Source organism: Oncorhynchus masou, chromosome 1 (genome assembly GCF_036934945.1).
Source record: "Oncorhynchus masou masou isolate Uvic2021 chromosome 1, UVic_Omas_1.1, whole genome shotgun sequence".
In the NCBI taxonomy this organism is placed as follows: Eukaryota; Metazoa; Chordata; class Actinopteri; order Salmoniformes; family Salmonidae; genus Oncorhynchus; species Oncorhynchus masou.
The window spans coordinates 12,386,013-12,407,842 of record NC_088212.1 but is presented as its reverse complement, the minus strand read 5'-3'; the positions used below and the strand labels follow the sequence as shown (position 1 = coordinate 12,407,842).

Here is a 21,830-nt window from a genome sequence, read left to right as displayed (position 1 = left end):
CCAGAGGCAGGGCTGTCTAGAGCATTTCATATCGAATTCAATTTTATTTGTCACATACACGTGTTTAGCAGATGTTATTGCAGGTGTAGCAAAATGCTTGTTTTTCTAGCTCCAGCAGTGCAGTAATATCTAACAGGTAATATCTAACAATACACACAATATAAAGTAATGACATTTACTTAAGAATATATTAATATTTGGATGAGCAATGTCAGAGCAGCATAGACTAAGGTACAGTAGAATAGGACAAAATACAGTATATGCATATGAGATGACTAATGCAAAATATGTAAACATTATTAAAGTGACTAGTGTTCCAATTATTAAAGTGGCCAGTGATTTAATGTCTATGTGTAGGGCAGCAGCATTTAATGTGCTTGTGATGGCTATTTAACAGTCTGATGGCCTTGAGATAGAAGCTGTCAATGTAGAGGCTGTCAAAAGGGTTGAGGGAACAAATTGTCTGGAGACTGCAGCCTGCAGAGTTTGCCTCTTATCAGCAGGATCCAGATACTGTATGTTACATATTAATTTTTAAGAAGGTGGACTATGTGGGTTTTTGGCAATGGTGATTAATAGCCCTGCCGGAGTGGAGAAGAAGTCCAGTAAGATTGCTGTCATTTTGTCTGCGGCAATGAGCTATAACAAGAATGCGATCTGCGCTAGAACGGTTCCTGGGATTGAAAGATCTTTCAGTGGTGGAGTTATATGGAGTGCCACCCTCTCATTTCCCACAGCCTGAGAAGGGAGATATGGAATTTTGTTTATTAAGAAGTGGGACTTATTTTTTATTTGTTACGTTTCAGTTTGTGTAGAATAAGGTCCCAACTCCCCATTTTTGCCTGTACGGTTTCCTTTTTTTCGCCCCAGGCCAGTTGGTGGCGGTAATGCACCATAAACGTTGGATGTTAAACCGCAAAAAAGAAGGTTGAAAAGCCTGTTTACGCGGAAGTTGTTTCAAACTCAAAGATGGCGGAAGAAGAGAACCCGCTTGCCGAATTTGAACAAATTGACTTTTTAAAAGATCGACATGTACGATTCTTTCAAAGATGTCTTCAAGTTTTACCAGAGAGATATTCATCATTAGAAACAAGCAGGTACATATGTTGGCATGAATAATTATCTCTTATTTTCATTTGACAACGTCTTCGCTAGCCAGAATGCTAATGAGTGACAGACGAGCCTTCCAGTGCCGCTGTCATCAGGCCAAAAGTGTTTTTTGTTAATTAACGTTAGCTCGCTATAGCATTTTCAGACAACATACTCAATATAAAAATTGCAACTAAACATGGGTGCTTTTTGCAATGCAACCAACTGAATTAGCTTGCTACCGTTAGGTACCTAACGTTAGTTACGTTTTATGAACATCCTATTATCTCGAGATAGTTAGTTAGATTTTAGCCTGACTGGCTATCACATAGAGTTGGCCAACTTGAGATTTGATTCAGTTATGGTCACTACTATCCGTGATCCATGGGACATCCCTGGCTTAAACCCTAACCTCTACCCTAGCCGAGGAACGCTCAACTCCGTTCTCTTATATCGACACGGATATAAATACATAGGTTTTTAATAAACGTAAATCAAATACGACCAACTGTTTCCTTGTTGAGATAACATTATATTCAATTTTGGAGCAACAGCAATGAGCAAACCGTAGGTTGTATTTGATTAACGTATAATGACTCGGAGCCAGATATAAAAATAGTCGAACCAGAAGGGAAAAAAACAAACTCCTACTACTGCTGGCCGTTGCAGATTCTGCCAATACAACCCCAAAGTTGCAGGCTACATCAGGGTCGGCAACCTTTTCCATTCGGAGTGTCAATTTATCATACCATTTATACGGATCTGCTGCCAGTTACGATTTTCATATGCTCCTTTTCATGGTTAATACAAATCTAAAAGTAATTTTATATTTCCATTGCCAATAATGTAAAAGTAGCCTACAGAAAACCAACAAATAAAAACATTGCAGCCTGCAGGTAGAAAATATCCTATTGAAAATAAATCACATTGGCTACACATTGCCTGTCTGCAAGGAACTTCAAACATTCTATCAACTTGGTCCAACCTGAAGCTTGCTCTAACAAACTTGCAACATTGTATAAAATATCCTGGACCCTCAGAGTTTCCTGCATCCTGAGCTCGGGACAGACATGGCTGTAGGCTATTTGTTGAGGGTTGAGAAGTCATCAGGTAGGCCTATTTTATCAAGTTTCCACCAGATCAGAAAATTACTTTTTTTCCCTCTTTCAAATGGAGTTGTTATCAAAAGGGAGATGACTGGAAAGGTTAAATTGAGGAACTATTGTCATTCTCAATGGATGCAAAAACAGACTTTGTTTACTTGCTGTTTGAGTAGAAAAAAAAGTACTTTGAGAAGCTCCACAGTTCATTAGTGGCGGTGAGTTAAGACTGTCAGATCCCCAAATGGGCACATTTCTAGGCCTACATTTGCATGCAGGCCAGGTAGCCTAGGCCTAGTTCTATATGTAATCGGGTGCATGTACTTACTCACGATTGACAGGAGCGCTCCAAACCAAACTCAATTCATATATTGACAAAACTTAAATGGAATGAAATTAACCAAAACTTGTTTCTCACAAGTGTAGCCTAGGTTGTGTGCTCTGCAAACAAAGTGTCCACTCTGACAATGAGAACAGTAAAAGACTGTAATAATAATATTTTGAATGTATTAACAGAAATTAGGGTAACCAAACAAGAAATTATGAGAATTAACGGTAAATGTAGTACTGGTGATACTGGTGTGTCCTCACTGCAGCCTCCACAATGGGTTATTCCACTGAGACGAGCATCAATCAAGATGTGCCACAACAATTGTCATTTTTTTTTGCAACTGCTCGACAAAAACAGTTATTGCTCGATCAACAGCCTATTGACTAAATGGGGTCAGCCCTAAATTCTACACTTTTTAATGAAATCTGTCTATTGTATCTGAGTGAGAATGTGGGGCCCCCTGGAGGTCAGGGCCCCTGGGCACGTGCCCTGTGTGCCAGGTCAGTTTTCGGCCATGATTACTACAAGTTTCGATAGCTGGATAGACTTAATGCCTATATAAAAATGTTAGCTGACATGGCTAATTGAGTGACTGTCAGTGACTGACACAAACTTTTGATACACAACCACATTTTGAAATTGCACCTGGTGTATTTTACTGTTCTTACACTCAATAGTAAGTTGTTTTTCTTTGGGTCGGGGCCCCCTAAGCGACCACTTATGTCACTTATGCCTGGAACTGTCCCTGGGGTTAAGGTTTAAGGTAGGGATGTCCAAAGGAATCTAGATAGCACAGACCCGATGGTGACTCTGTTGTTGGTAGAAAATCCTGCGACCAGTTATTAAAACTCTGCCTCAATATGAGAATTGAATTGAGCATTCCACAGCTACCCTAACCTTTTACCCTTACCTTAACCATTGTAAACGTCAACTTCAATGGGGTAGGGACGTCCCAGTGATCCATGTTAGCACTGACCATTCAGATATAGCTTGCTAGTTAGTGGCCATACCTGCCATAGCTTAGTGGCTGTAGCTGGAGTTCTGCTATCATAACTCCCTGTCACTCATTCTGTCATTGTCATGCCAACAACACAAACAGGTCTGGACTGGGACCAGGTTGAGTTGGTCATTTAAAAGCATAGATGCATAATACAGCACACATGATTTGTTGATTAGTGGTTTTCAAAAACAAACTAGCTATCTAAGTGGTGCACTTGTATTGTTTGGAGTCCTCTAGCTATCCAACTAACACATGGTGCTGGCTATCCAGCTGTCATCATGTAAAGTAACCACTCATATGATTTAGTTTTCAGTTCTTACCTCAAATATGCTGTGGCTAATTCTAATAGTATAATATTACTAGGTGAATTAATGTTTGTTTACCTTTGTCCCTCCCTGTCTAGGTTGACCATTGTGTTCTTTGCACTCTCTGGTCTGGATGTCCTGGATTCTCTTAATGTAATAGACAAGCCCAGCTTGATTGAATGGGTCTACTCACTACAAGTCATTCCTACAGAAGACCGTAAGTGCTGCGTTGTAGATTATATTGTTTTTGGGCATTCATGTTTCAACGGCCTTCAGGAGGCTTCCACGCACGCACACGTAATTCACACATTTTGGTGGAACAGAAGAAGGGCGAACTTAACAGTCAGCTAAAACCAACTGAGTTTTTTTGTATCCCTTGGTCAACTGTTGGCTACTAAAAAGCAACCATTTAGCCTAGTCTTCTCTGGTTTAGGGGCTATTTGCTCTCGACTCTTAGATTATGTGCATAATACACTGTGCCAAGTACAGTCGATCAGTGTGAATTCTAGGGTCATTTAGCTATAACAGTGGACAGTATATTAAAGGTTTAGGTCATCCATATATCACACGTGTAAATCATACAGTACAACAATGCTACACATTACTCCCTGGATTATGTGTTAAACGCTCTACAACAAAGCTTTCTTAGTGTCCATTAAGCTTTCTCTACCCGTAATCTTGTTCTGAACACCTCCAAAACAATGTGGTTTGGTAAGAAGAATACTCCTCCTCCCACAGGTGTTATTACTACCTCTGAGGGTTTAGAGCTTGAGGTAGTCACCTCATACAAGTACTTGGGAGTATGGCTAGACGGTGCACTGTCCTTCTCTCAGCACATATCAAAGCTGTAGGCTAAAGTTAAATCTAGACTTGGTTTCCTCTATCGTAAAGCCAAACTAACCCTGATTTAGATGACCATCCTACCCATGCTTGATTCCGGAGACATCATTTATAGATCGGCAGGGAAGGGTGCTCTCGAGCGGCTAGATGTTCTTTACCATTCGGCCATCAGATTTTCCACCAATACTCCTTATAGGACACATCACTGCACTCTATACTCCTCTGTGAACTGGTCATCTCTGTGAACCTGACGCAAGACCCACTGGTTAATGCTTCTTTATAAAACCCCTCTTAGGCCTCACTCCCCCCTGTCTGAGATACCTACTGCAGCCCTCATCCTCCACATAAACACCCGTCACATTCTGTTAAAGGGCCCCAAAGCGCGCACATCCCTGGGTCGCTCCTCTTTTCAGTTCGCTGCAGCTAGCGACTGGAACGAGCTGCAACAAACACTCAAACTGGACAGTTTTATCTCAATCTCTTCATTCAAAGACTTAATCATGGTGACTGTTACTGACAGTTGTGGCTGCTTTGTGTGATGTATTGTTGTCTACCTTCTTGACCTTTGTGCTGTTGACTTTGCCCAATAATGTTTGTACGATGTTTTTGTGCTGCTAGTGCTACCATGTTGTGTTGCTACCATGCGGTTTTGTCATGTTTTGCTGTCTCAGGTCTCTCTTTATGTAGTGTTGTGTCTCTCTGGTTGTGATGTGTGTTTTGTCCTATATTTATATTTATATTGTATTTATTTATTTATTTTTTAATCCCAGGCCCCTGTCCCGGCAGGAGGCCTTTTGCCTTCTGGTAGGCCGTCATTGTAAATAAGAATTTGTTCTTAACTGACTTGCCTAGTTAAATAAATTAACATTGTGTCAGATATTGATACAGGTTGTAGAAGCGCTCATATGTACTAGAGTTTGCGAGGCATTTATTTGACCAGCAGCCATACTTTTTCACTTGCCCCACCCAACATCCTGTAGTTTGCATTTTTTAAAGAGCTCACTCCTCTGGATGATGGGCCAACTCTGACCATCTGCTCAGTGCTCACTTTTTAAATTATTCAGGCGCTGAACGCAAATCAAATCTTATTGGGCACATACACATATTTAGCAGATGTTATTGCGGGTGTAGCAAAATGCTTGTGTTTGTAGCTCCAACAGTATCTAACAATTCACAACAATACACACACACACATCTAAAAGTAAAAGAATGTAATTAATAAATAAATAAATATTACAACAAGCAATGTCGGAGGTGCATTGACTAAAATAGAGTAGAATAAAATACAGTATATACATATGAGATGAGTAAAGCAGTATGTAAACATTTATTAAAGTGACTAGTGTTCCATTATTAAGAACTTATTTGTCCATTGGACACAGAAAGCTACAAACATATGTTACTTGTCTAGCCTGCTAATATTCAGATAATGACATCTCTCCTTTATAAAGCTGACCTTATAGCTACCCGATAGATGGCAGCATTGCACCTAGTTGAGTTGCCCCACAGCAACAGACAATGACTTGTGTTTATGGAGTGTTATAAAATAGTATCAGAGTAGGAGTGCTGATCTAGGATCGCTTTATGAATATGGGATCTGATTTTAGAACAGTACCCACAGAACCTATTTATGCATTAATTTCCTTAAATTTAATTTATTATTATTATTAAAGGTTATTTTTTTAGGTGGTAGATCAGCTTTAATATTGCAGATACAGTGGGGCAAAAAAGTATTTAGTCAGCCACCAATTGTGCAAGTTCTCCCACTTAAAAAGATGAGAGAGGCCTATAATTTTCATCATAGGTACACTTCAACTATGACATACAAAATGAGAAAAGAAAATCCCAAAAATCACATTGTAGGATTTTTAATGAATTTATTTGCAAATTATGGTGGAAAATAAGTATTTTGTCAATAACAAAAGTTTATCTCAATACTCTTGTTATATACCCTTTATTGGCAATGACAGAGGTCAAACGTTTTCTGTAAGTCTTCACAAGGTTTTCACACACTTGCTGGTATTCCTCCATGTAGATCTCCTCTAGAGTAGTGATGTTTTGGGGCTGTTGCTGGGCAACACGGACTTTCAACTTCCTCCAAAGATTTTCTATGGGGTTGAGATCTGGAGACTGGCTAGGCCACTCCAGGACCTTGAAATGCTTCTTACGAAGCCACTCCTTCGTTGCCCGGGCGGTGTGTTTGGGATCATTGTCATGCTGAAAGACCCAGCCACGTTTCATCTTCAATGCCCTTGCTGATGGTAGGCTTTGTTACTTTGGTCCCAGCTCTCTGCAGGTCACTAGGTCCCCCCGTGTGGTTCTGGGATTTTTGCTCACCGTTCTTGTGATAATTTTGACCCCACGGGGTGAGATCTTGCGTGGAGCCCCAGATCGAGGGAGATTATCAGTGGTCTTGTATGTCTTCCATTTCCTAATAATTGCTCCCACAGTTGATTTCTTCAAACCAAGCTGCTTACCTATTGCAGATTCAGTCTTCCCAGCCTGGTGCAGGTCTACAATGTTGTTTCGCGTGTCCTTTGACAGCTCTTTGGTCTTGGCCATAGTGGAGTTTGGAGTGTGACTGTGAGGTTGTGGACAGGTGTCTTTTATACTGATAACAAGTTCAAACAGGTGCCATTAATACAGGTAACAAGTGGAGGGCAGAGGAGCCTCTTAAAGAAGAAGTTACAGGTCTGTGAGAGCCAGATATCTTGCTTGTTTGTAGGTGACCAAATACTTATTTTCCACCATATGTTGCAAATAAATTCATAAAAAATCCTACAATGTGATTTTCTGGATTTTTTTCCCTCATTTTGTCTGTCATAGTTGAAGTGTACATATGATGAAATTTACAGGCCTCATCTTTTTAAGTAGGAGAACTTGCACAATTGGTGGCTGACAATACTTTTTTGCCCCACTGTAGATGGTGGCTTCCATAAATGCAATTGTCTGCATCATTTCCAATCCCCCCCCATATATTTTTGTGTGTGTACACACACAGTATCAGACAGATGTCGACACACCTACTCATTTCAGGTTTGTCTTTGTTTTTATTATTTTCTACATTGTAGAATAATAGTGAAGACATCAAAACTATGAAATAACACATCGAAGCATGTAGTAACCAAAAAAGTGACAAATCGAAATATATTTTATTTGCCTTGATGACATCTTTGTAAACTCTTGGCATTCTCTCAACCTGCTTCATGAGGAATGTTTTTCCAAGTTCCCACATATGCTGAGCACTTGTTGGCTGCTTTTCCTTCACTCTACGTTCCAACTCATCCCAAACTCAATCATCCCAAACTCAATCCCAAACTCAATTGAGTTGAGGTCGGGTGATTGTGGAGACCAGGTCATCTGATGCAGCACTCCATCACTCTCCTTCTTGATCAAATAGTCCTTACACAGACTGGAGGTGTGTTGGGTCATTGTCCTGTTGAAAACAAATTATAGTCCCACTGGAATTCTAAATAAATCAATGACAGTGTCACTAGCAAAGCACCACCACACCACCTCCATGCTTCACGGTGGGAACCACATATGCAGAGATCATCCGTTCACCAACTCTGGCTCTCACAAAGACACAACAGTTGGAACCAAAAATCTCAAATTTGGACACATCAGACCAAAAGACAGATTTCCACCGGTCTAATGTCCATTGCTCGTGTTTCTTGGCCCAAGCAAGTCTCTTCTTATTATTGGTGTCTTTTAGTAGTGGTTTCTTTGCAGCAATTTGATCATGAAGGCCTGATTCACACAGTCCCCTCTGAACAGTTGATGTTGAGATGTGTCTGTAATTTGAACTCTGTGAAGCATTTCTTTTGGCTGCAATCTGAGGTGCAGTTTATTCGAATGAACTTATTCTCTGCAGAAGAGGTAATTCTGGGTCTTCCTTTCCTGTGGCGGTCCTCATGAGAGCCAGTTTCATCCCTTGATGGTTTTTGCGACTGCTCTTGAAGAAACTTTCAATGTTCTTGAAATGTTCCGTATTGACTGACCGTCATGTCTTAAAGTAATGATGGACTGTCGTTTCTCTTTGCTTATTTGAGCTGTTTTTGCCATAATATGGACTTGATCTTTTACCAAGTAGGGCTATCGTCTGTATACCTCCCCTACCTTGTCACAACACAACTGATTGGCTCAATAAGAAGGAAATACATTCCACAAATGAACTTTTAACAAGGAACACCTGTTAATTGAAATTTATTCAAGGTGACTACTCATGAAGCTGGTTGAGAGACTGCACTGAGTGTGCAAAGCTGTCATCAAGGCAAAGGGTATAACATATATTGTGATTTGTTTAACACTTTTTTGGTTACTACATGATTCCATATGTGTTATTTCATAGTTTTGATGTCTTCACTATTATTCTACAATGTAGGAGATTGTAAAGAAATAGAACCCCTGGAATGAGTAGGTGTGTCTAAACTTTTGACTGGTACTGTATATTTTTCTTTATAATTTTCCCCTAACTCTACCACCCCTCCCCTAATTGAAGTAAATTAATGAACAACCACTTAGGCTTCTACTTCCAGCTTATACATACAATATACATTTTACTGAGACAGTGTTTTTTACAGTAGTTCTCTTTTGTTTGTTTTTGAGGTCCCATCCTTCAGCTAAACCCCTCCCATCGAACTCTGAATATTTGCCATACATTTTTCAACTGTGCTGTGATGTTTCGCAAAAGTTCTGAACATTTCTATTCTCATAGTTTCAACAGATATAACACTTTTAGCAAAAATGTGTTATTATTGATCAATATGATTTTTTAAAATCACCCAGCAGTGCTATTTGCAGAGTTAGCTCCAGGTAAATGTTGCAATTCTTCAGCCATTTCTGAACCTGCGTCCAAAAACAAGCTGCATATGGACAGTACCAAAACAAATGATCTAATGATTCTGTCTCTTCGCAGCGAAACCTGCAGATCTGGGATGGTTGTATCCCCCATATATATAACATTCTATTGGTTGCAAGAATTTCGTATAATAATTAATTGGAAAAACTCAAAGTTTTGAATCGTTTTGTTTATCAGTTAAAACAAATGTGCCATGGAATCGGTACATCAAATCTTTTCCCAGCTATTTTTCAGTCTATATGGCACATCTGTCACTTTTTTGGTCCTTAAATGAAACTGGTATACTTTTTTATTTATCCCAATTTGCTTCAACCAATTTGGTCTTTAATGGAGGGCCGACAGACAAGTTTCTTACTTTCTCCCCCTTCCACTTGCCTCTTCCATTTTTGTGGTAATCCTACAGTTAGTTGGTTGTAATTTTGAGTAGAGCAGACATTTCCATATATTTTTCGTTAGCTGCATGTATGACAACTTCACCAGTCCTATTTATGATATAATTTACATAGAATATAACATTTAAAATATAAATAAATACGAATATTTTTTTTTTTTTAATCAATTAGTATATTTGAGTTTAACCATACTATTTGTTGTTGTATTTGTTCTCTTTTTTTTGGTGGATTAAACTGAAATTGCAACCAACTTTCTATGGCTTGTTTTAAAAATAACGACATTCTGGAGATTTAATTTTCAAATAACTGAAAGTGATAGGTTGTAATCTGAATAAAGGGGAAAAAGCTAATCTTGAACATGGGGTGAGACTTTTTTACTAATCTGCTAGAGTAACCAGTTTGGATTAAAGTTTACGCCTTTAGTGAGAATTCTAATGCTTTAATATTTAATCATTTCTGCCTTCCAAATTCATATTCATTATATAAATAGGCCTTTTTAATTTTGTCTGGCCTGTCGTATCGTATAAAATAATATTTTTTGCTCATATCATTTAAAAAGCAAGATGCTAGGTGTAAGCAGGGCCATAGTTAAACTGCAGTATGATTAAGGAGTTAATCGGGGTGATCTTTCCATTTTTATGTTGTCTGGCATTACCGTTGTTTCTCATACAACAAAATCCAATTCAAATATTTTGTGTGCCCCCCCCAGAATCCAATTTAGGACGTTGTGGGTTTCGAGGGTCATCACACATTGGAGTTCCATACAGCACCTCCAAGGTATTGATCTTGAAACACATCCTTGTTCAACGTATTGATTAAGTGGTTGCCATTAAAGGGATAGTTTGAAATGTTTTGCAATATAGCCCTTGATCTACTTCCCTAGAGTCAGATGAACTTGTGGATACCATTTATGCGTGCAGTATGAAGGAAGTTAGAGGTAGTTTCATGAGCCAATTCTAACTAGTGTTAGTGCAATGACTTGAAGTCTTCGGGATCAGCTAGCATGCTTCCCTTTAAATGTCTTTGGCTGTGTTCACACAGGCACCCCAATCTGGTATTTTCCCCAATGATTGACATTAGTGCTGATCTGATTGGTCCAAAAACGGACAACAATTCTGAATTGGGCTGTCTGTGTAACACAGCCTATATAAGCTAGCTGATTCAATCAATTTGCCTCCCCAGGGCCCAGGAGTATCCCACCCGTATGACAGTGGCCATGTGGCCATGACGTACACCGGCCTGGCCTGCCTGGTCCTACTGGGGGACGACCTGAGTCGTGTCAATAAGGAGGCCTGTCTGATGGGCCTGAAAGCCCTGCAGCTGGAGGACGGAAGGTAAACACCCAGTCACTCTCCTCTGTCTTTACCAGATCTACTAACAATGAGTTGCTGTTTTTCTTTTTCTTTCTTCCTGGTAGTGCCTTGAGCAAGTCACTTAACATACACAATTGCTCCAGGGGCACTGTGCCTGATCCAATGCTTCCAACCCAATGAGGGGTGGTTGTTAGGTTGTGAGCATAATGACACATTTCTGTTTCTTGTCCAAGAACACATTTCTGTTGTTCTTGGACAAGTATTCTTCTTCTGTGAGTTTTTGGTACTTTATAGGTCTTTGTGCTTTATGTGAAAGGAGACCCTGTTTAACCATGTCAAATTGGGCGACCACTGTGTGAGATAGATCACACGTCTTGTTTGAAAGTATTGTTCTGAGAGGATTTAACCAGTGAAACACTTTGACACAGCACAACCTCATCCTTACTAGTAGAAAAAAAAAGCAATTTAACATCTGCCGCGATGTCTGATTCCAGTTTCTATGCGGTCCCAGAGGGAAGTGAAAATGACATGAGGTTTGTGTACTGCGCAGCATGCATCTGCTACATGCTCGATGACTGGTCAGGCATGGACATCAAGAAGGCAATCGACTACATCAGGGGAAGTATGGTAAGTCAGCTGTTTCACTTAGTCTCTGTCATCAAGCGTCCTGTGGCCCTGAGCCTTGTCAGTATTCTCTGGAAGGGTTCAATCCTCAACCGCTGACCTCTTCCTACGAAATGTACTCTCAAATCTACTTGCTAGATTGTAAAACTGTGTTTTAAACCAACATTGGTTTAACACAGTGTTTATTTCTCGTATCATAGACATGTCAGAGAGGTAGGTCTTGGTCAAACAGCTCATCTTGAAGGTGCATTGGAATCAAAGGGCCCTCACCTGTTAACAGCCTGACTTTAACAACCCTCTCTACAGTCCACGACTTCAGAGAGAAACAGTTCACACAGAATTCACCCCAACACAAAATGTCTGAGGGCTTTGTTACCATCCTGTCTTCATTCTCCCCTCTGCAAGTCACAGGGGGCTGGCCAGACGGGAGTTAGGAGAGCAGGTACTACTGGATCCTGCTGGGTCTAATGATAGTGATGGTCTCCCCTGTGACCTCCCCTGTGATTCCCCCCTTCGTTCCTATGTAATCCAACAGAAGATGATATAATCCAGTCTACAGTCCACAGGGCAGGCAGCGGTATTCCTGTTTAGGTGGATGTAGTGAATAACACTGAGCTGTGGTGTGTGTGTGTGTGTTGTTTGGACCATGCTGTTGGCTGGTTTTTAAGAGCACTCCGAGGTTATTCTCAGATGCCTATAAATAGAGGATATGATCCCACGGGAGGAAAGGCCTTTACCGCACTCTAATCCTCTTACTCGTTCAAATTTGGTTGGATTTTATCTCCTGGGGCATGGAGCTCCAGTAAACCTCACTACCTTCAAAATTGTTACTTCCTCATTGTTATTGTCCCCAAAGTCTCATCAAGTGTGTGTATGAAGTGTGGTTTCGTACGGTATGCAAGCAGCACTGTTGACATGGATTGCTCCAGGTGGTTAATTGAGCAGCTTGTTTCCTGATCTCTCCTTACATCATAGATCACATCTGTCACACCACACCTGATCTGAAAGTTATTTGTTGTGGAAATTTCCTGTATTTACCAAATCATGAGAGCAAACCACTACACAAGTCAGAGTTATCATAAAGTCCATCTTTAATTATATGAGCTCCATCACAACCCTGTGACTCTCAGATCAATTCAGTGTCTATCAATGAATTCTCTGAGAGTCCCTTACACATTGCAACTGAGATCCTTTATAGCAAAGACACACATAGCCAGACAGCATTGGCCATAATTTATCGTTCAGCTTTGTCTCCTAAACTATGTTATTTTCTCAAACTCAGAACCATAAACAAATCCTCATATCAACAGGCATATATCACATGCCCCCTCCTTGACAAGAGCACAGAGACACATTGACTGGCACACAGACATTGTGGAGCCAAGAGATACAAGCTTGACCTCTCCCCTCTCTCCGGCCCAAGCAACTTCGTCCTGACAGAGAACAGATAACTGCAACCCCGCCACAGTATTATACAAAAAAATAAACATTCTGATGAGAAGTAACTTACAAACATATGATGAATATAAAACATCTTACCTATGTTGCCAACTAATTCTGATTATTCCCCAACATATTACATGGTTTCAGTGATGGCTATCCATCCCTCACATGGTCTTTGGTGCTATGTTTGTCTAATAGAATGTTGTTTTTGCTTCCTTAGTCGTATGACAATGGCATTGGTCAGGGGGCTGGATTGGAATCACATGGTGAGTATGACATGCAGCACTCGAGATTGGTGGATATTATGGTTCTAGAAAGGGATTAGTCCAAAACCATATTAGAACAAATGTCCTTTTTAAAAACATTTTTTTATCGCTTTGGTACTATTTTTCCCAAGTATGTGGTACATTTTCACAACTCTTAGTATAAAACTCCAAAACTGGTCACACAACTTGTAACACAGCCAGTCTTTCATTCAAAACCTGTCATGGTGCATTCATTTGGATTGTAAACCACACCACCATTGATTCAAAATGTTAGTTGATTACGAAATGTAATGAGAACATTGGTTTAATCACCAAAATACATATATATACAAAAGTATGTGAACAACCCTTTCAATTTGTGGATTTGGTTATTTTGGCCACACCCGTTGCTGACAGGTGTATTACATCGAGCACACAGCCATGCAATCTCCATAGACAAACATTGGCAGTCGAATGGCCTTACTGAAGAGATCAGACTTTCAACATGGCACCGTCATAGGATGCCACCTTTCCAACAGGTCAGGTGGTCAAATTTCTGTCCTGCTACAGCTGCCCTGGTCAACTGTGAGTGCTGTTATTGTGAACTGGAAACGTCTAGGAGCAACAACGGCTCAGCCACAAAGTGGTAGGCCACACAAGCTTTGTGGCAACAGTTTGGGGAAGGCCCTTTCCTGTTTCAGCATGACAATGCCCCCGTGCACAAAGTGAGGTCCATACTGAAATGGTTTGTCGAGATCAGTGTTGAAGAACTTGACGAGCCTGCACAGAGCCCTGTCTCAATACCATCAAACACCTTTGGGAAGAATTAGAACGTGGTCTGCGAGCCAGGCCTTATCGCCCAACATCAGTGCCTGACCTCACTAATGCTCTTGTGACTGAATGGAAGGAAGTGTTTCAACATCTGCTAAATGACTTAAATGTAAATGTAATGGAAAGCCTTCCCAGAAGAGTCGAGGCTGTTATAGCAGCAAAGGCGGGACCAGCTTCATATTAATGCCCGTGATTTTGGAATGAGATGTTCGACAAGCAGGTGTCCACATACTTCTGATCATGTTGTGTATCTTTTTGATGTAGTCGTTTTAACTACTAGTTAATCCGGTAGCAAACAATTTAACATACGTGTTTTTAAATCGCCCTTAGAAGTGCTGAAGTTAGGCTTCCCGAGTGGCGCAGCAGTCTAAGGCACTGCCTCGTAGTGTTGTGTCATAACCGGCCGTGACCGGGAGTCCCATAGAGCACAATTGGCCCAGCATCGTCTGAGTTAGGGAGGGTTTGGCTGGGGGGGATTTTCTTGGCTCATCGCGCTCTTGCGACGGTGCGGCTGTCTCCCGGGTTAAACAAACTGGTGTTAAAAAGCTTGGCTTGGCAGGTCATTTTTCGGAGGACGCATGACTCAACCTTCGCTTCACCCGACCCCGTTGGGGAGTTGCAGCGATGACACAAGATCGTAATCCCGAAATTGGGGAGAAAAAGCGGGTAAAAATAAACAAAAAAGTGCTAAAATGAATATGCTACAGTACTGTAAATTACAGTAGATTACAGTTTTCACATGAGGCAATACACTTACATTATTGACTGAAAATATAGGGTCAAGAATCATGGATGGGCCCGAAACCATGCCTGAACCACCTCTGCTGGCTGGAACCTGACATTGCCCCACACGATGACGTCCTACCACATCATGTCCTACCACACCATCTTCTGAGATAGCTGCGCTCATGGAGATGTTTCCCCCACGTTGTCCAGGCACTTGGACGGTCGCCCGTTGGTCGATGAGGTTCCGACCCACGAAGCCGTTATTTGGCCAGGTTGAATCCCGCTTCATCAACAAAGATATACTTGTGATTCATGATTCACAGCAGCATCAAGCACCATCACCCTCTAAAATTATATTTTGGTTAGTTAATTTTACAGCATAGTACCAGAATGATATTGTGAAGTAGCATGTGCATTAATAGTAACAGTTATACAGTATACAGTGCTGTACCTGAACATACTCGGCCCGCAGCTCTTTCACCCGGTTGTTGTTTCTCTCAAAAGGCACCAGGTAAATGTCTTTCATAGATACCTGGTACCTCTTCAAAAGGCGGGCGATTGTTGGTAGGCTGATGGATGCCACATTGGCAAAGGTGTCATTGTTCTCCTCAATGACGTGTTTTATTTCAGACAGCCGTATGTCATTTCTGGCCCTCACCATTTCCACCACTGCCCACCACTGCTGGTTGGTCAGCACATGGCCACGCCATTGTGAAAATCGCATTGTGAAAGGCAGTTTCTATATGAAACACTGATTAGGTTTGATGAAAAAATGACTGTGTGATTTTGTGTGTTGTACCTAGTCAATTAAAAATGTGCTTAAAAAGTTTTTTTTTGGGGGGGGGGGGACATTTTTTTTCTTAATGATATGTTTGGAGTTTTGTACTAAGAGTTTTGACATTTTACCACATGCTTGTGAAAATAATAGCAAAACGAATTCCTGACAATGAAACCCTATTATTCCAGGGAAACCCTCAGGCTTTAGCTTAGCTACTGCTGGGAGAGATTTGCGTAATGAAACCATGGCACGTTACACAAAGCATTTCTATCAGTTCAACTCAAGTAATAAAAAAGTGGAAATTATAGCATTTTATTCAACCCTGGATGCAAACTGTACAATTTTTGTGGGGGAAATGGCTTGATTATTCGTATTATCTCAAATAGGTAGGTACACACATTCCTCTTAACTATCTGCAGAGTGCAAGGTCCTCCTTCATTGTTAATGGCCTCCACACAGAGCTGTTCCCCGGGTCTCTGCAACTCCCCCCACAATTACAGCTCTGCAGTTGGGAAGTGATAAGAAGGTTCTGATACTGATGTTGTGACAGTTGAAAAGGGAAACGGGTGATGGATAGTGGCTCTGTGCCGGTGGCTTATAAACCCTGTCATTAAGCATTCTGTCTGCCAGGTGGGTCCACGTTCTGTGCCATCGCTGCCCTGAGTCTGATGGGTAAATTAGAGGAGATGTTCAGCCAGCGCGAGCTGAACAGGATACGCCGCTGGTGCATGATGAGACAGCAGAACGGCTTCCAAGGCCGCCCCAACAAGCCCGTCGACACGTGCTACTCCTTCTGGGTGGGCGCCACACTGGAGGTAACAGGAACTATGCTGGAACCTCCGCAGACATACCAGCGTACCATTACAGTCCATTAACGTTGCTTTATTATCGAAGCGTCCAGTCAATTAATAAAATATGTTAGTATGCTTTGATGTACATTTAGCAGCCAATACTCCCCTTATGTTAACCTTTTTGGAGTGATGCGGTTCAATGTGTGCCAGTGCTGTTACGGATGGTCCGCCCCCCAATAACGGTGGTGTTCATAATGTCATAAATAACAAGAAAGGTGCATGCCATGCATCCAATGGGACTGGGTGGCATTAGCATACGGTCTGGGAGCTCTCACTAAAGTGTCAGTAATCGAGACAGTGATGGCGTGTTTAGCCAACTGGCACACTGCAATGTTTATGGAACAGTGGAACAGGAGACGGTCAGGAATAGACCTGAGTCTTGAGAAATGGGCTCTGGATACATACAGTGAGTGTACAAAACATTGAGTTGCACCCCTCCCCCCACCCTCAGAACAGACTCAATTTGTCGGCGCATTGATTCTACAAGGTGTCAAGCGTTCCATGGGGATGCTGGCCCATATGGACTCCAATGCTTCCCACAGTTGTCAAGTTGGCTGAATGTCCTTTGGGTGGTTGACAATTCTTGATACACACAGGAAACTGTTTAGAGTGATAAACCCACCAGAATTGCAGTCCTTCACACACTTTGTTGTGTCTACACTTGACCCTTATAATCCTAAATCTAACCTATCCCATTCTCAGCTCCTAGACGTCTTTCAGTATACTAATTTCGAGAAGAACCGGAACTACATCTTGTCCACTCAGGACCGTTTGGTGGGCGGCTTCGCTAAGTGGCCAGACAGTCACCCAGGTAAGGTTTCAGGTGTGGAAAGGGTGGGAGGGAGTGTTGGCCTTGTTAGTGGAAACCTCTCCGTAAACCAACACGCAGGTGTGGAGAGGGTGGGAGGGAGTGTTGGCCTTGTTAGTGGAAACCTCTCCGTAAGCCAACACGCAGGTGGCTGGGATGTCTAATTGATGAGGTGATTGTCCAGAACGAGCCCTCAGGACACAGCAGAGGAACAGGCCTCACAAAACAGGAACTGTTTGCTTCTCAGGCCATGGAGAAGGAGAATGTAGAGAACAATAAGACAAAAATGTTACGCAAAATGATTGTGAGTGCATACAGTGTAGTCTAATAGTTGTTTTAAAATAATTTTGTCCCACCAGTGTGTATGTAGTATTTCATAGTTTGTATGTTGATTGTCTTTAAAGTCCCCAATGCAGTTAAAAGATATTGTACAAAGAAGCATTAAACAGAGAATCTTCGTCATCATTGAAGTACACATTAATTATTTTAAAAACATTTCCACGGGACCTTGAGTCATAATTCATGTTGAAATGGCTCTTTTAATTGATTTGGATGTCTGCTTCCAAGCTGTTGTCTTTTCATTATAATTCAATAATGGTATATTTTACAATGCCTGGAAGGCTTTTAGTAGGGTCCCATGGGAGATGGATCATGGTGCATTATTTATGCTTCCTTAAAGGGCCAGTCCAACAACAATGCATCCATTGACTGTTGTAGTTGTTGTTATTACTCAAAGACTGCAATTTAGGTTAATTTTGTATGTACTGTTCTTCTCTCAGGTAATGTGTACCAACCTATTCATAGGTTCCTAAGAAAAGAGAAATCTTGATAAATTTAGGATTACTATTTAAAATCACATAAGTTCTATAGAGTAGAAGACTTATCAAAAGACAAAGTATGGAAAAGTGTTGATGTTTGACTCAAGACATACTAAACAAAAATATAAACGCAACATGCAACAATTTAATTGATTTTACTGAATTATAGTTCGTATGAGGAAATCAGTTAATTGAAATAAAGTAATTAGGCCCTAATCTATGGATTTCACATGACTGGAAATACAGATATGCATCTGTTGGTCACACAATGGGCATCTGGATCTCGTCACAGTATTTTGGTACATTTAAATTGCCATCTATAAAATGTGTTTGTGTTTTGTCTGTGGCTTATGCCTGTCCATACCATAACCCCACCGCCAACATGGGGCAATCTGTTCACAACGTTGACATCAGCAAATCACTCGCCCACACAATGCCATACACGTAGTCTGCAGTTGTGAGGCCGGTTGGACGTATTGACAAATTCTCTAAAACGATGTTGGCTTATGGTGTAGAAATTTAACGTTCAATTCTCTGGCAACAGCTCTGGTGGACATTCCTGCCGTCAGTATCCCAACTTGAGAATTCTGAGGCATTGTGTTGTGTGATGAAACTGCACATTTTAGAGTGGCCATATATTGTCCCCAGCACAAGGTGCAGGCTGTTTAATCAGCTTCTTCATATGCCACACCTGTCAGGTGGATGGATTATATTGGCAAAGGAGAAATGTTAATTAACAGGGATGTAAACAAATTTCTGCACAAAATGTGAGCGAAATAAACATTTTGTGCATATGGAAAATTTCTGGGATCTTTTATTTCAGCGCATGAAACATGGGAGCAACACTACATGCTGCATTAAGTTTTTTGGTCAGTGTAATTGGGAACAGACAGCCAGATCTATTGGCAACCTGCTAATTATCATGTCAAGATGTTTTATTTATAAGCGTGTAGTCAGTCCATCGTGACGGGTTGATGTATGCCGTTTTAACCTGTTTTGGTAGCATGTTATATGATCTCTATTTACTTCATGGTATTTTACGTTCGGCAAATGTAAGGTTGTTAAAGGTGCTGTGTGGAACTGGTTTTCTATGTGATTTAAAAGCCCATGGCCACGTTCCAGGCTGACTACATTGCAGACACCTGCCATATGTCACAATGCCTGGATAGGTGTTTAACATATCTTGCTAACCACATAATTTGGGCTCCCGAATGGCGCAGATTGTCTAAGGCACTGCAGACACCCTTGTTCGAATCCAGGCTGTATCACAACTGGCTGTGATTGGGGGTCCCGTAGGGCTGCGCACAATTGGCCCAGCGTCGTCTGGGTTTGACCGGTGTAGGCTGTCATTGTAAATAAGAATTTGTTATTAACTGACTTGCCTAGTTAAATAAAGGTTAAATACATGTTTTAAAAATCATATGATATAGCAATCTGATGTCCAACTGTGCAGTCGGTGTTGTGGAACTACATGAAATGGACCTGGAACGCGACCAAAGCCACAGTGCCTTTTAAAGTGGCAGGTGCTGAGGCGTGTCACTTGGCTGACCTACTTTCCTCCTCTCTCCCGTCTGTTCCAGACCCACTGCACGCCTACTTCGGGATCTGTGGCCTGTCTCTGATAGGAGAGGCCAACCTGCGACGAGTTCACCCCGCCCTAAACGTGAGCCAGAGGGCCTTTGAGTATCTGCAGCATCTGCACCGGACGTGGAGAGGCACCTGCACCTGACGGCCAAACCCCTGTGCCCTGCCCCAGCCTCCAAGCACTACCACAGCCCCTAAGCCATGCACAGCCCCCCCTCCCCCAACTTACCTTAGCAATAGAAACGATAGTGGGTACACAAAGGACACAGTCCCACTGAAATGGTTGGGAGAGGTGAATAAATAAATGATCGGGTCCATCAATAATTGAGAGCAAACTGGCGGAGTAGAAGCTCAGGCCGGGAGAGAGCTCATCTGCTTAGTGTCACATGAGCCAGATTCAGTGTTAGCTGTTTTTGCTTGATGTGTTGACTTCCCTTCCTCTGAGACATGTTCTTTAAAAGACTGAACTTCTAGCTGCTAGATCAGGGATGGGCAACTGGCGATGTGCACCCTTGTTTGTAAGCCCACGGATCAATTTCCCAAAATATTATTTTTAAGTAAAAAATGGTGGAACTCAGTTGGGGTTTTAACTTAATGTTGAGGGTTAGAATAGTAGTATACACAAGGTCAAATTTCTACATTTGGTTGTGCCTCAGAGGTTTTTCCTCTTATGTCAGTCACTGACGGTCACTGAATTAGCCCATGCCAGCTAACATTTGTAAGATTTGTAAAATAGCTGGCTAGACTATCTAACCTGGTCAAATTATAGACCGTGGGACCCCTGTTGATTTTCTTAGTCGTTCTCAATCCGATATCATATTCAATATTCAAAACTGCTAATATTTCTCTCTACTCTATGGCAAATGAGTAGAATTGCAAGAAATGTGTTAGAAAATTGCTAAGTCTTATCTCCGCCCCATGGCAAAATGTGTAGAATTGAGTAAAATGTAACTCTAAAACAAATTATCTACGCTGTCAATACGGGGGCCTCTTAAGATGTTTTGCTTGAAACAATATTTCACTTAGGGCCCCCAAATGGTTAGGGCCAGCTCTCACTACGTGTTGAGGTATGGAAGTATGTATGCAGACCCGCGAGCCACTGCAGCCCTTCATGATGAGTTCAGATTATTTGTGGAACCCCCCCCCCATCAAAGTTGCCCATCCCTGAGCTAGATTCACTAGGTTTGTATTCTCAAAAGATCTCAGAACATTTGAATTCATTTTACTGACTTTTTGCCTCTAATTGTGTGGTCAAAATGTTCTTGTCGAAAACCAACATGGTCTCTACACCAATCAAGCCTCTTGTATTTATCCAGGATCAGTGTGTTTTTAGCATCTGTATTTTGTTAACCTGTGTAGGTGGCTCCAGATATATTAACCGGTATAGGTGGCTCCAGACATATTTTCGGGTTATGGCAGTGTGCTGTGCTCCGCTGTGCTCCTCAAGGCTGCCAAGTTCCTCAGACTTAATTCCCTTCTCTGAAATGTGCCTCACACAGCAGACTCTGGGCTCTCTAACCTGGGAGGGTCCTTAATAACTGTATGGACTTGCCTGTCACTGCAGATGAGTGTTATTGAGTCAAAATACACATGAATGTTTGCCTCGACATGAACAACTATATAGAAATAAGTGAAATTGAATTTATTTTTTCTATACTTTATAGAAATATTGAGTGTAGATAATATATAAATATCAATGTCATCTCTATCATGCAAGTGCTCAAAATCTAATTGTTGCTATTTCAGTGAGATAGGAGGATTTGATATGCAATGTTGATATGTGAAATAAATAATAGCATATTGTCTTTATCATTTCAAATCAACTAAACATGTGCTAAAACTGGCTTGGCAGTGCATATTTATGTGAAATGAATAAAAATGCCTAACTTTT

At 41.3% G+C, this 21,830-nt stretch overlaps 1 protein-coding gene across 1 annotated transcript; it reads left to right on the top strand.

Moving 5' to 3' along the window:
• The first annotated feature begins 950 nt into the window (after nucleotides 1-950).
• Nucleotides 951-21,830, top strand: LOC135516053 (geranylgeranyl transferase type-1 subunit beta-like). The gene is made up of 9 exons (XM_064940085.1): nucleotides 951-1,097; nucleotides 3,924-4,042; nucleotides 10,628-10,695; nucleotides 11,101-11,252; nucleotides 11,726-11,858; nucleotides 13,519-13,564; nucleotides 16,509-16,693; nucleotides 17,432-17,540; nucleotides 19,936-21,830. The coding sequence occupies exons 1-9, from the start codon at nucleotides 970-972 to the stop codon at nucleotides 20,082-20,084; spliced, it is 1,089 nt and encodes a 362-aa protein (XP_064796157.1). The 5' UTR covers nucleotides 951-969; the 3' UTR covers nucleotides 20,085-21,830.